An 11,429-nucleotide genomic window follows, 5' to 3' on the forward strand; every position below is an offset into this window, starting at 1 on the left:
TGTTCTTAACGTTCTATATTGTGATGATTGTTCCTAAACCATGGCTGCCCAAACTATTAGGGGACGGGGTATTGAAAGAACTGTCTTGGGCTCCCTTTATAAGATGCCCCCATAACACCGACAGGTATACAGGTAGAAACATAAGAACCGATGTTAAAAGCCCCCCCCCCCCCTGTGATGGGGGCAATCTCCCGGAGCAATATGAGCTGTTATTGAGGTGGCATGAAAAGTGCATACGAAGGCTCTAGAGATCTTCCAGAAAGTGGATTCTAAGCTTGTCGTCCTGTTTTTTGGCAGCCAGGTTAAGGAGTTAGGGCTCCCTGTTCTGCCAGCTGTGCGGCTTTCATAGTGTTTTCTTTTAAACAAAAAGAGTTTTTCCGTAATACGGAATGAAACCGCTTGCCTCTTAACACAAAGGCCTCCGAGAGGCTGGAGTTCTATTTTTAACTGAATAGATCACCAAGGTATGTTTGCTAAGCCCGACTTCTCTTCCGTCGCCCATCCCCAACTTAAAGCGGCAGCTTTTTTTAAAGGCACATATGCATGCGCGTGTCCGGATAATATAATTTCTTCCTAGAATGTTAACAAATGTGTTCAGCGCTGTACATTCCGGCATTGACACGTTTAATGACAATTAGGTAACATGTTTAAAAGTCAAAAGTAGAAAAATAGGAGTAAAGACAGTTCAGCGGTTGGCATCAAATGACAAACGGACAAAAGGTTCATTGCAACAACACCCCGGCCCCTGCTGTGTCCTCGTGTTAAGAATGTCCCGTATTTGCAAAGCAAATCGTACTTGTTTGCATATGGACTGTATTTGCATACTGCAAGGAAAGCAGATGATCCAGAAAAGCTTTAAAACCTGAATTTTTCTTTTTGTATTTCAGATTCTATGTGACCCGCAGTTGTTTCTGAGGAAATAAAAATATATAATAATATATATAACGAGCACCCGGTCGCCCAAAGCTTCAGAATGGGTGTGAAGACTTTTACTCACAATTCTCCGGCTCATAGCCAGGAAATGCTGGGAAAGCTGAACATGCTGCGGAACGACGGCCACTTCTGCGACATCACCATACGGGTTCAGGACAAGATCTTTAGGGCGCACAAGGTGGTCCTGGCGGCCTGTAGCGAGTTCTTCCGCACCAAGCTGGTGGGCCAAGCAGAGGAAAGCAACCAGTGTGTACTGGACTTGCATCACGTCACGGTGACTGGTTTCATCCCGCTATTGGAATACGCGTACACGGCGACATTATCCATCAACACGGAGAACATTATAGACGTGCTAGCTGCTGCAAGTTACATGCAGATGTTTAGCGTGGCCAGCACCTGCTCGGAGTTCATGAAGTCCAGTATTTTGTGGAATACCCAGCAGGAGAAGGTCCTGGACACCGGGCAAGAAAACTCTGGTAACTGCAATAACTTCCGAGACGGTAGCCTCTCTCCGGTCTCCTCAGAATGTAGCGTCGTGGAGAGGACCATTCCCATCTGTCGCGAGTCCCGTCGGAAACGTAAAAGCTATATAGTCATGTCTCCTGAGAGCCCTTTGAAATGCAGCACACAGACAAGCTCTCCACAAGTCCTAAACCCTACGCCTTCCTACAACGAGGCAAGGAATCAGCAAGTGGACTCGTCCCATGCCTTCCCCTGGACTTTCCCCTTCGGCATCGATCGAAGGATGCAGTCAGACAAGGTAAAGCAGATGGAGGCTCGAACGTTAGAAGTGCCTGGACCTTCTGAAGTCGCACGGAGGGTAACGGATTACGTTGCCTGTGAAAGCACTAAAGCCAATTCTCCTTTGGTGATGGAGGATGACGTCAGAGTGAAAGTGGAGAGACTGAGCGATGAGGAGGTCCACGAGGAAGTCTCTCAGCCGGTCAGCGCGTCTCAGAGCTCCATGAGTGACCAACAGACCGTTCCTGGAAGCGAACAGGTTCAGGAAGACCTGCTCATCAGCCCACAGTCATCTTCCATAGGCAAGTTGGATTTCCCTTTTTGTTTTATAATTTAACAAAATGGAACTCCGTATTTCTGTGCTCCATCCTATCAAAGTCAGCAAGCTAACGGACGCTCCCCGGTGCACCCGAGGTTTGGGGATCCTGTTATTTTGGCCAAAGGGGCGATTTGTTACTTAACTCCACTTGAATACCTTTTTAAGAGCAATAAATCCTAGCGTTTGATTTTCTAGTATTCAGGCTTTAAATATGTTTCATGTGAAAAGGGAAATGTGACTCTCCGTGTTTTGCGTGACAGATCATGTGATTTTTTTAAAAGACAACGTCGCCTTTCATTGAGGATCGAGAAGAAGCTTCTTCTGTTTTAGAGTAAAGTAACTATTTTGTAGGGTACAAAACCACATATATATTTCAACGTTAATACAGATATATGATGGCGTGGTTTCCCTTTACACTTAGTCAGGTATTTAACTCATTATATATCAGTTAGGAGAATACTCTATGTGTAATATTATAGTATCTTAACTCTGTGTATAATTTATGACAGACTTGCCCCTTTCCTGTATATTCCTTTCTCATCTGTTATATGCAAAACAAGCCAGCGACATAATTCTAGCATTACCCGGGTTTTATGAAACTCATCTCGGATTGTCCGTGAACCAAAAACGCCCCGTGAGTTTGGGTTGTCATTAGATATTCACCATGGAACATTTCCAAGGCGAGGGTTGAGAACAGCCACTTTTAGAGACTAAAAACTATGCTTAGGAATAGTACTGAGAGCGTGAAATGTGCCACATATGTCTGCCGTGCAAAACATAATATTATTATTATTCTCATCATGTATGTGTATAGCACCAACCAGTTACCCAGAGTTTGCTACAGAGTTCAGGGTCCTAACGTGGATTTTCCATGTATGTGTTGAGAAAGATTCTTTGTTTAATGAACCAAGATTTTATTTTATTGTCTTACTTTAGATATTAAATTAGCTCGGTGTAACATTCTGTTCTGGACTGTTATATAGTGAATCGGGTCACATCTGGATCTGGGGATTTCTCATTAGCGTTAACGTGAGCTGCAAGGCATAGAAGAAAATTCTAAATGTGTTTGCGTTTTATCTTCCAAATTCTCAATTCAGCAACAAGCCCTTTGGTGGAACTTTAAAGGGAACTCCCGCCATCGGATGCACTTTAATGCATATGATAACTCTGTGTTTGTGTTGTCCCTTTTGCAAATACCTGGGGGGGGGTCTGCAGAATCCTACAGATGCATTATTTGCCCTCTTCTCCAACCCCCAGCTTGTTGCAGGCCAATCACATCTACCGGCGCGTGATATACGCTCCTCCAATCAGCTTCAGTATGGCCTCGGCAAACGCTGCGTCCCGTATATGTGGGAAGTGCTCCCATTCATATCAATGGGAACACTTTCCTGCCACAGCAAACAATCAGTGACAAGAATATCCAGACTGCGGAGCCTTTAAAGCCGTTTCAAAAGTGTCATTTTATTATATTAATCACGCCTTTTTTACCAAACATGCAGGATTTGGGGATTTTTTGTCCCTTGGTTTTTTTTATTATTATTTTGGGAACAGCTCATTCACAAAAGACTAAAAATAGTTGTTTTCTGTGTACTCGGCGCGTTTACTGCATGTGAACCGTGTCCAGATCCCTGCCCACCGCGTGTTTATTACTAATCCCGGGTCTGAGTACGTACCGCATTGTTTAACGCATGCGTAAGCAGGAAAGCGCCGCATTCACCAGTGGTGACCCATTGCTTTTCCTAATATCACATTGTTCAGGAATGTTCAGCAATCACAAAGATATTTGGCCTTTCGTGAAGAAAAAAAAAAGCCTTGTTTTGTTTATATTTATTATTTTTTTAGCCAATTTCCACAGCTTAGTGAAGTAATCAAATACTTTCCACATGGTCCACGCATTTCATTTAAATGTCTCACTGAGCTCTGTGCTGGAAAACATTATATCTCTGTGACTCAGTGCTCGTCGTAAAAAAATAATAGATCAGAGCCGAGTAATTATATAACCACCCATATAGAAATCTGCCACATTTAGCCCCTTCGTGGAGAGGTATTTAATTTATTGTTACGGCATATTAAAAAATGTAAAATAACTTTTATACCATAAGTATAACATTTATATATATTAAATATTATATATATTAAATATAATATACGGTGTATATATATTTTTTTTAAATAATATTATATAAATATATCTTATATTTAGTAAATGTCATATATATATATATATATATATATGACATATACTAAATATAATATATATATATTAAATATATTACAATACAAATGTGGTATATTATTAAACACATAAATTTAAGGGAACTCAATATGCCCACATTGAGCGAAAGAAAACAAGGCACAGAAGGATGGTTAAGGACAGGGAAAAACTGGCTTTTCTCCTTATTTTCAGAGGGCTGTAGTTGATAACATTGGGGGCCCACTAGGATGGTCCTTTATGATGCGGTTATAGATATTGTCTAATCCTATGCCTTCTCTTCCAAACACAGGCTCCATCGATGAGGGAGTTGGAGAAGGACTACCCACACTGCAAGGAGCAGCCAACACCAACGTGCACGCCGACGATGACGAACGGTACGGGGCTGCGTGCTGTGTCTGGGATGGTTCTGGAATAGCTGCTGTCAAACAAAAACTAAAAAAACGTACAGCTAAAAGCATTTAATCAAAATAGTTTAATTGTAGCTTTTAATACTTTGAAGGAATAGATTAATTTGGTAATCTAAAAAGAGTTGGCTCTCTGGGAATGTCTTGCTTTGTTCTTACAGGGTTTGCTTGTGCTACATTTATTTTTATGACGGCAACAAATTCCTGCTTTATCACTAAGTTGCTCTTTATAGTTTCTGAGAAGTGCGTCGATTTCCGCGTGTGTTTTCTTAGTGTCCTGCATGGCGTATGAACGGAATTCTCAGACGTGTTATGAACCCACCAGTGATAAATAAAAAAAGGGCAACATTTCGGATTTTTTAACACTTTGTTAGGGATTGATTGCTCTTCAAATATAGCAGTGATTGTTATTTAAATCCTACGCAGATTGGAGAATGTCCAGTATCCATATCAACTGTACTTGGCTCCTTCAACAAGCAGCACAGAACGGCCAAGTCCAAACGGGCCGGACCGACCTTTCCAGTGCCCTACATGTGGAGTACGCTTCACACGGATCCAGAACCTGAAGCAGCACATGCTCATACACTCTGGTACGTGCCAAAGCATTATAGTCGGGGGTCACAAGGTCCCCTGCTTTTGAAAGCCCCTTTTCCCTGAAGGGAAACTTCTTTTCAGTTTCCCCTTTTTTGAACAATTAGTGTTTCAGCTTCTGATATTTCACACAAAGCACCCAAAAGATGAAAGACCATAAAGCCCACAATAAGGTGCTCCAAAGCCCAAATAAACAATTAGTCATCGTTTCACTTTCCTTCATGTCTACGACCTGGCGAAACGCGTCGGGGATGGCAGGTGACTGAACACGTCTCTGTACTTTGTTTTATGATGGTTTATTAAGGTCATTGTTGGCTGATCACCAGCCACTGTTTATTTGCACCTTGGACTGCCTTATTCTGGGATTTTTTTTTGTCCGTGGACTGTTTGGCTGTGGTTCAAGGACCACTGCCCATGCGGTGCACCTAAGGTTAGTGGGGATATTTCTTGTAATATACTTTGCCCGCCTTATTAGTTTCATCGTTATGAATCATTCACATAAAACATTAGTAAAGGCTCTAAACCTAAATTACTAACCGGTAAAAGCACTGAATCTTAATGTAGAATTTTTCACGCTACCAGTGCAGATAAATCTGTGTTGATAATAACCTCCACTGTGTAGTTATGCAAAAAGGGAAAAATGTATTATTATTTTTTTAGGGAAAAACTGATTATGGTGTATTTCATCCTTGTGTCTTCCTGCTTCCTACAGGAATTAAACCCTTTCAGTGTGACCGCTGTGGGAAAAAATTCACTCGGGCTTACTCCTTAAAGATGCATCGGCTGAAACACGAAGGTAAACGCTGTTTCCGGTGCCAGATATGTAGCGCGACATTCACTTCCTTCGGGGAATACAAACACCACATGCGGGTTTCCCGGCACATTATCCGCAAGCCTCGGATATACGAGTGCAAAACATGCGGCGCCATGTTCACCAACTCTGGAAATTTAATCGTGCACCTGAGGAGCCTGAACCACGAAGCGTCAGAGCTAGCAAACTACTTCCAGAGCAGGTGAGGTGCGCAGCAAGATTGCGGCAGGGACTCCGATCCCGGTGCTGGAAACAATAAAATTAAAAAAAAAAACAAACACTGGATCACCTAACGCTGAGATCCTGCAAAAATATCACTGGCGTTTACATAGGATGTGATAGATGGATAGGTATATACATATCACACGTAATAGGATTTATGCTACATCACACTGTATAGTTAACCTGATGATGATAAATCAAGTCTACATCTGATCCCGTGTGCATTCCTATGTAACATATAATAGTTTTAAAAAAGTATTAGATAAGTGGAACAGCCTCCCAGCAGAGGTGGTAGAGGGTAATACAGTGAGGGGATTTAAACACGCATAGGATAGACATACGGCTCCTGAATCTAAGACGAGACCAACGACTGATTAAGGTTTGAGTCTTTACAGCAGGAGAAACGGGCGACTAGACGGGCTGAGTGAGTCTGGTCCGCCATGACATTTTAGGTTATTGATTGGGGGCGTCTGGTGTTTTATTTGGTGTTAAGGACGCTGGCATTTCTTCATCCACAAACTTCAAGTAATATTTCTTCTCCAAAGTTTTCAGGAGCATTAATAAAATCCTGCGGCCAGTAGAGCAGCGCGGGTTTTCCTGGTTCGCCCGGACCGGCCGCGGCGAAGGATTTCCCTTTATTAGCAAAGAGAGAAATTTCACAACGTCAGAGCGGCTGTTCGAGCCGCCAGCCGGCCGATAACGAAACCTGCAATGAAGGGAGGTTTATTCACTAAAGTGTGAAGTATCATGAAGCAGCAGCCCAAGCTCGGTTCTCCGGCCAGGTGCCGGCCCTTCTTAATGCCCAGTTAATGCACACGTCCCGGAACTGAAGTCCGGCAGGCTCTCCCATACATCCCAAGAAGTGTGCCGTTGTGAGATCCCGTGTCACGTTTCTCATCGTCATCTCTCCTGCCCCAGTGAGGGTTCCCTGTTTCTTTAATTCGCTCCAAAGATACAAAACACCCGCTGTGGGTTCGCTTGGTGACTCGATGAAGAAACGCTGGTATCCAGAGGGGTGTTAATTGGGGTTTCAAAGTTTAACGGTTATGTTTTTTGGATTAATATTCTTTACCCTTCCTGTCCAAGTGAGTTAAAGGTCCCTCGGGTACTCCGGGTTACAGTAACACGTGATACTGATTACTGTAACTAATGCCTGCATCTGGTTATGGAGCGGAAGGGAACACGCTGGGTACGAAGGGCCAGCTCTCGCCGGACATTCCATATTGGTTATTTCACCCCGATAGAGTGACCTAAACGTCCTGCGCATTCCTCGTATTCCACGTTCTTACGAGACGTCCCGTCCTCGCACTCGTTTTACCACCAAGAATCTCATTTTTGTTATGCTGTTTGTCCCATTTTCAAGCTTAATGTAAGTTTCGTGGCCAAGTTATTTGCTGGCAGAATAAGTGAGATTTGTGACCTTGTTTTTCCCGCAGCGTTATAACTTTGTGTAAATAAACTCCGTGGAACTGGCTCTGTCCAGCAGCCTCCAGCTAGATGCAGACTGGGAGTTAACTATTTAATCCCTGCCTCCCAGTATGCGGCAACCCAAAGTGTCTCCAAAGCTCCATTATTCTCTCGGAACAAATTGCTTGCAAATCAGATCGTTAGAATTCACACGGCTTCCTCTCCATAAGGCAGGTCACTGAAGGCTGAGTGTCATAAATTAAAGAACCCGCCACCTCCAGCGTTGCGATGGCCAACTCGCTTTGCTGTGCATTTTGTCTTTTTTTTTTTTTTGCTCGCAAATATAGAAAAAACTCTGGAGAGTCTTAGTAGTCAGGGAATGTATCGGCCATTTATTAAACCTGGTACGTGTCGGCAGATCGGCCCCATCCGGCCCCGTCTAGTCACCTGCTTATCCTTCTGTGTGATGGCTGATATACTGTATGCGTGATGGGTGATATACTGTATGCGTGATGGCTGATATACTGTATGTGTGATGGCTGATATACTGTATGTGTGATGGGTGATATACTGTATGCGTGATGGGTAATATACTGTATGCGTGATGGCTGATATACTGTATGCGTGATGGGTGATATACTGTATGCGTGATGGCTGATATACTGTATGCGTGATGGCTGATATACTGTATGCGTGATGGCTGATATACTGTGTGCGTGATGGGTGATATACTGTATGTGTGATGGGTAATATACTGTATGCGTGATGGGTAATATACTGTATGCGTGATGGCTGATATACTGTATGTGTGTTGGGTGATATACTGTATGTGTGATGGCTGATATACTGTGTGTGTGATGGGTGATATACTGTATGCGTGATGGGTGATATACTGTATGCGTGATGGGTGATATACTGTATGCGTGTTGGGTGATATACTGTATGCGTGATGGCTGATATACTGTGTGTGTGATGGGTGATATACTGTATGCGTGTTGGGTGATATACTGTATGCGTGATGGGTGATATACTGTATGTGTGATGGCTGATATACTGTATGTGTGATGGCTGATATACTGTATGTGTGTTGGGTGATATACTGTGTGTGTGATGGGTGATATACTGTATGTGTGATGGCTGATATACTGTATGTGTGATGGCTGATATACTGTATGTGTGATGGCTGATATACTGTATGCGTGATGGCTGATATACTGTATGTGTGATGGCTGATATACTGTATGTGTGATGGCTGATATACTGTATGTGTGTTGGGTGATATACTGTGTGTGTGATGGGTGATATACTGTATGTGTGATGGGTGATATACTGTATGTGTGATGGCTGATATACTGTATGTGTGTTGGGTGATATACTGTGTGTGTGATGGCTGATATACTGTATGTGTGATGGCTGATATACTGTATGTGTGATGGCTGATATACTGTATGTGTGTTGGGTGATATACTGTATGTGTGTTGGGTGATATACTGTATGTGTGTTGGGTGATATACTGTATGTGTGTTGGGTGATATACTGTATGTGTGTTGGGTGATATACTGTATGTGTGATGGCTGATATACTGTATGTGTGTTGGGTGATATACTGTATGTGTGTTGGGTGATATACTGTATGTGTGTTGGGTGATATACTGTATGTGTGTTGGGTGATATACTGTATGTGTGTTGGGTGATATACTGTATGTGTGATGGCTGATATACTGTATGTGTGATGGCTGATATACTGTATGTGTGTTGGGTGATATACTGTATGTGTGTTGGGTGATATACTGTATGTGTGTTGGGTGATATACTGTATGTGTGTTGGGTGATATACTGTATGTGTGTTGGGTGATATACTGTATGTGTGATGGCTGATATACTGTATGTGTGTTGGGTGATATACTGTATGTGTGTTGGGTGATATACTGTATGTGTGTTGGGTGATATACTGTATGTGTGTTGGGTGATATACTGTATGTGTGTTGGGTGATATACTGTATGTGTGATGGCTGATATACTGTATGTGTGTTGGGTGATATACTGTATGTGTGTTGGGTGATATACTGTATGTGTGTTGGGTGATATACTGACATCTTTTCTCTATTGGTTCAATAAAATGTATCAACTTCAACAAAAGACTTTGTGTTTGAGAAATGATGGAACTTGTGGAGCGCCTGTGATTCAGATGAAGTTTGATTCAGGAGGTTCTTGAAACGGATTTCTGTAAATATATGAACTTTTAGGTTTTTCAAACTGTAAAAAATGATCTGTTAGGGAGAGAAAGTTCCGCCACATTCTGACACCTAGAGCGTTCCGCGGCCCGGCGGCTAAAAGAAATGGACTATTTTTCCAAAGCCTGCCCTTTATAGTCGATACATTTTTGGATCAGGAGCCGTCCTTACTTCCTTTCATTGAATTCGCATGATTATTCCTCCCCTTTCGTGAGAGCAGGGAGACTCGAGGTTGAGAAATGGGTTTATTCTGCTAGTTTTGCTTCCCCGTTTCCGCCTTAGCCATTAATTTTAAAGGGGTCCTTTAAATGCCCCCCCCCCCGCAGAGTGGCGTGGTGTGTAACCCTGTGTGTGATCGCCTGTGTCCCTCTCTTGTCTTCTAGCGATTTCCTAGTGCCCGATTATCTAAGCCAGGAGCAGGAGGAGGCCCTGGGCCAGTACGAGCTGGCGGATCACGGCTTTGAAAGCAGCTCCTCTGTCCAGATGCCTGTCATTTCTCAAGTTTCCTCCACGCAGAACTGCGAGAGCACTTTCACCCTGGGACCCCTGGGCGGGCTGGCCGAGAAAGAGGAGGACGAGGAAGACATGGCCGAGCCTTCTAAGGCCAGCCCTATGGAAGGAACCGGCAGAGATGACCCCCCAAAACCAGAGGTGGCTTCCATTGCTGTGGAGTAGCCGGCCCCCTGCCCCGCACCCTGACTTCATTCAGTGCTTATCTCTTTCGTTTCGTTTGCTTTCTTTGGAAAGTGCCTGTGTTTTTGGTCAATCTATAGTTTTATTTTATATATTTCCGAGCAGCTGAGGACACCGGCAGAATGGGCTCCCCGTCTTCACCCCGCCGATGTTACACCAGATGGCAGTCTAATTATAACTTCGACGCGAAACAGCACGTAGGTCCCAAAGGTGGAATGCACAAAGCCAAACGCTGATCTGAACGCTTTACCCGTCCTGTCGCCCTGGCAACCAACGACTTAAAAGGGGCAAACGGTTTTATGTCTCGTACAGATTCCCGTACGATTTGTACCCTGTACCCGGATCTCCAAACAAACTGGTTTAAGTGGAATTTCGGTCTTCCGAGGACCCCGCCGCGGACGCCATCATTCTGGAGTAATTCTGGGTACGGCTCGTTGCGTGGAGGTTGTTAACATTAGGATTGGAGGTGGGGGGTGCCAGACACGGGGGGCATGAAGCTGTTTGGCTCTAAATCTATATGCAGAAGGACCTGAAACTCTTTGTTTTGATTTTAACCATTTTCAAGCAGGGGGTGCATGAGGCGCGTTGCATCACATCAGCACTAAAAGGGTTAATGTTATTCGACAAAATCCAAACGTAGGAATCTAATCATAGGACGCTTCAAATCTGACGGTGGCTTTAACCCTTTCAGCTCCAGGAGGCCGAGTGACGCTCTCAGTCCTTCCGGATTCGCGAGTATTTTAATGCAGTTCGGTGACACTCTAATCGCATTATGAATTTCCGAATAGAGGTAGCTAGATGTCGTTGCCGTGACAACTGCCCCGGGCTACCCCGCGGGTTCAACCTAGGAACGACTTTGA

The 11,429-nt window shown here is 43.7% G+C and overlaps 1 protein-coding gene across 2 annotated transcripts; it reads left to right on the plus strand.

The window, feature by feature from the left end:
* The first annotated feature begins 973 nt into the window (after positions 1-973).
* LOC149286931 (zinc finger and BTB domain-containing protein 44) lies at positions 974-10,551 on the plus strand. Of its 2 annotated transcripts, none has more exons than XM_089493772.1 (5): positions 974-1,976; positions 4,498-4,582; positions 5,039-5,202; positions 5,916-6,216; positions 10,260-10,551. In XM_089493772.1, exons 1-5 carry the CDS (start codon positions 974-976, stop codon positions 10,549-10,551), a joined length of 1,845 nt encoding a protein of 614 aa, XP_089349898.1. The 2 variants fall into 2 exon arrangements, with proteins under 2 accessions (XP_089349898.1, XP_089349899.1); XM_089493773.1 differs by having other exon boundaries at positions 5,093-5,202.
* The last annotated feature ends 878 nt before the right edge of the window (positions 10,552-11,429 follow it).

The sequence above is a fragment of the Sceloporus occidentalis genome, unplaced genomic scaffold (genome assembly GCF_023333645.1).
Source record: "Sceloporus occidentalis isolate IW3139 unplaced genomic scaffold, rSceOcc1.0.p SCAF_66, whole genome shotgun sequence".
In the NCBI taxonomy this organism is placed as follows: domain Eukaryota; kingdom Metazoa; phylum Chordata; class Lepidosauria; order Squamata; family Phrynosomatidae; genus Sceloporus; species Sceloporus occidentalis.

Coding starts and splice junctions, on each gene's coding strand:
- LOC149286931 (XM_089493772.1), top strand. CDS start 974: ATGGGTGTGAAGACTTTTACTCACAATTCTCCGGCTCATAGCCAGGAA. Junction 1,977..4,497: donor CCCACAGTCATCTTCCATAG/GCAAGTTGGATT, acceptor TTCCAAACACAG/GCTCCATCGATGAGGGAGTT. Junction 4,583..5,038: donor CACGCCGACGATGACGAACG/GTACGGGGCTGC, acceptor AATCCTACGCAG/ATTGGAGAATGTCCAGTATC.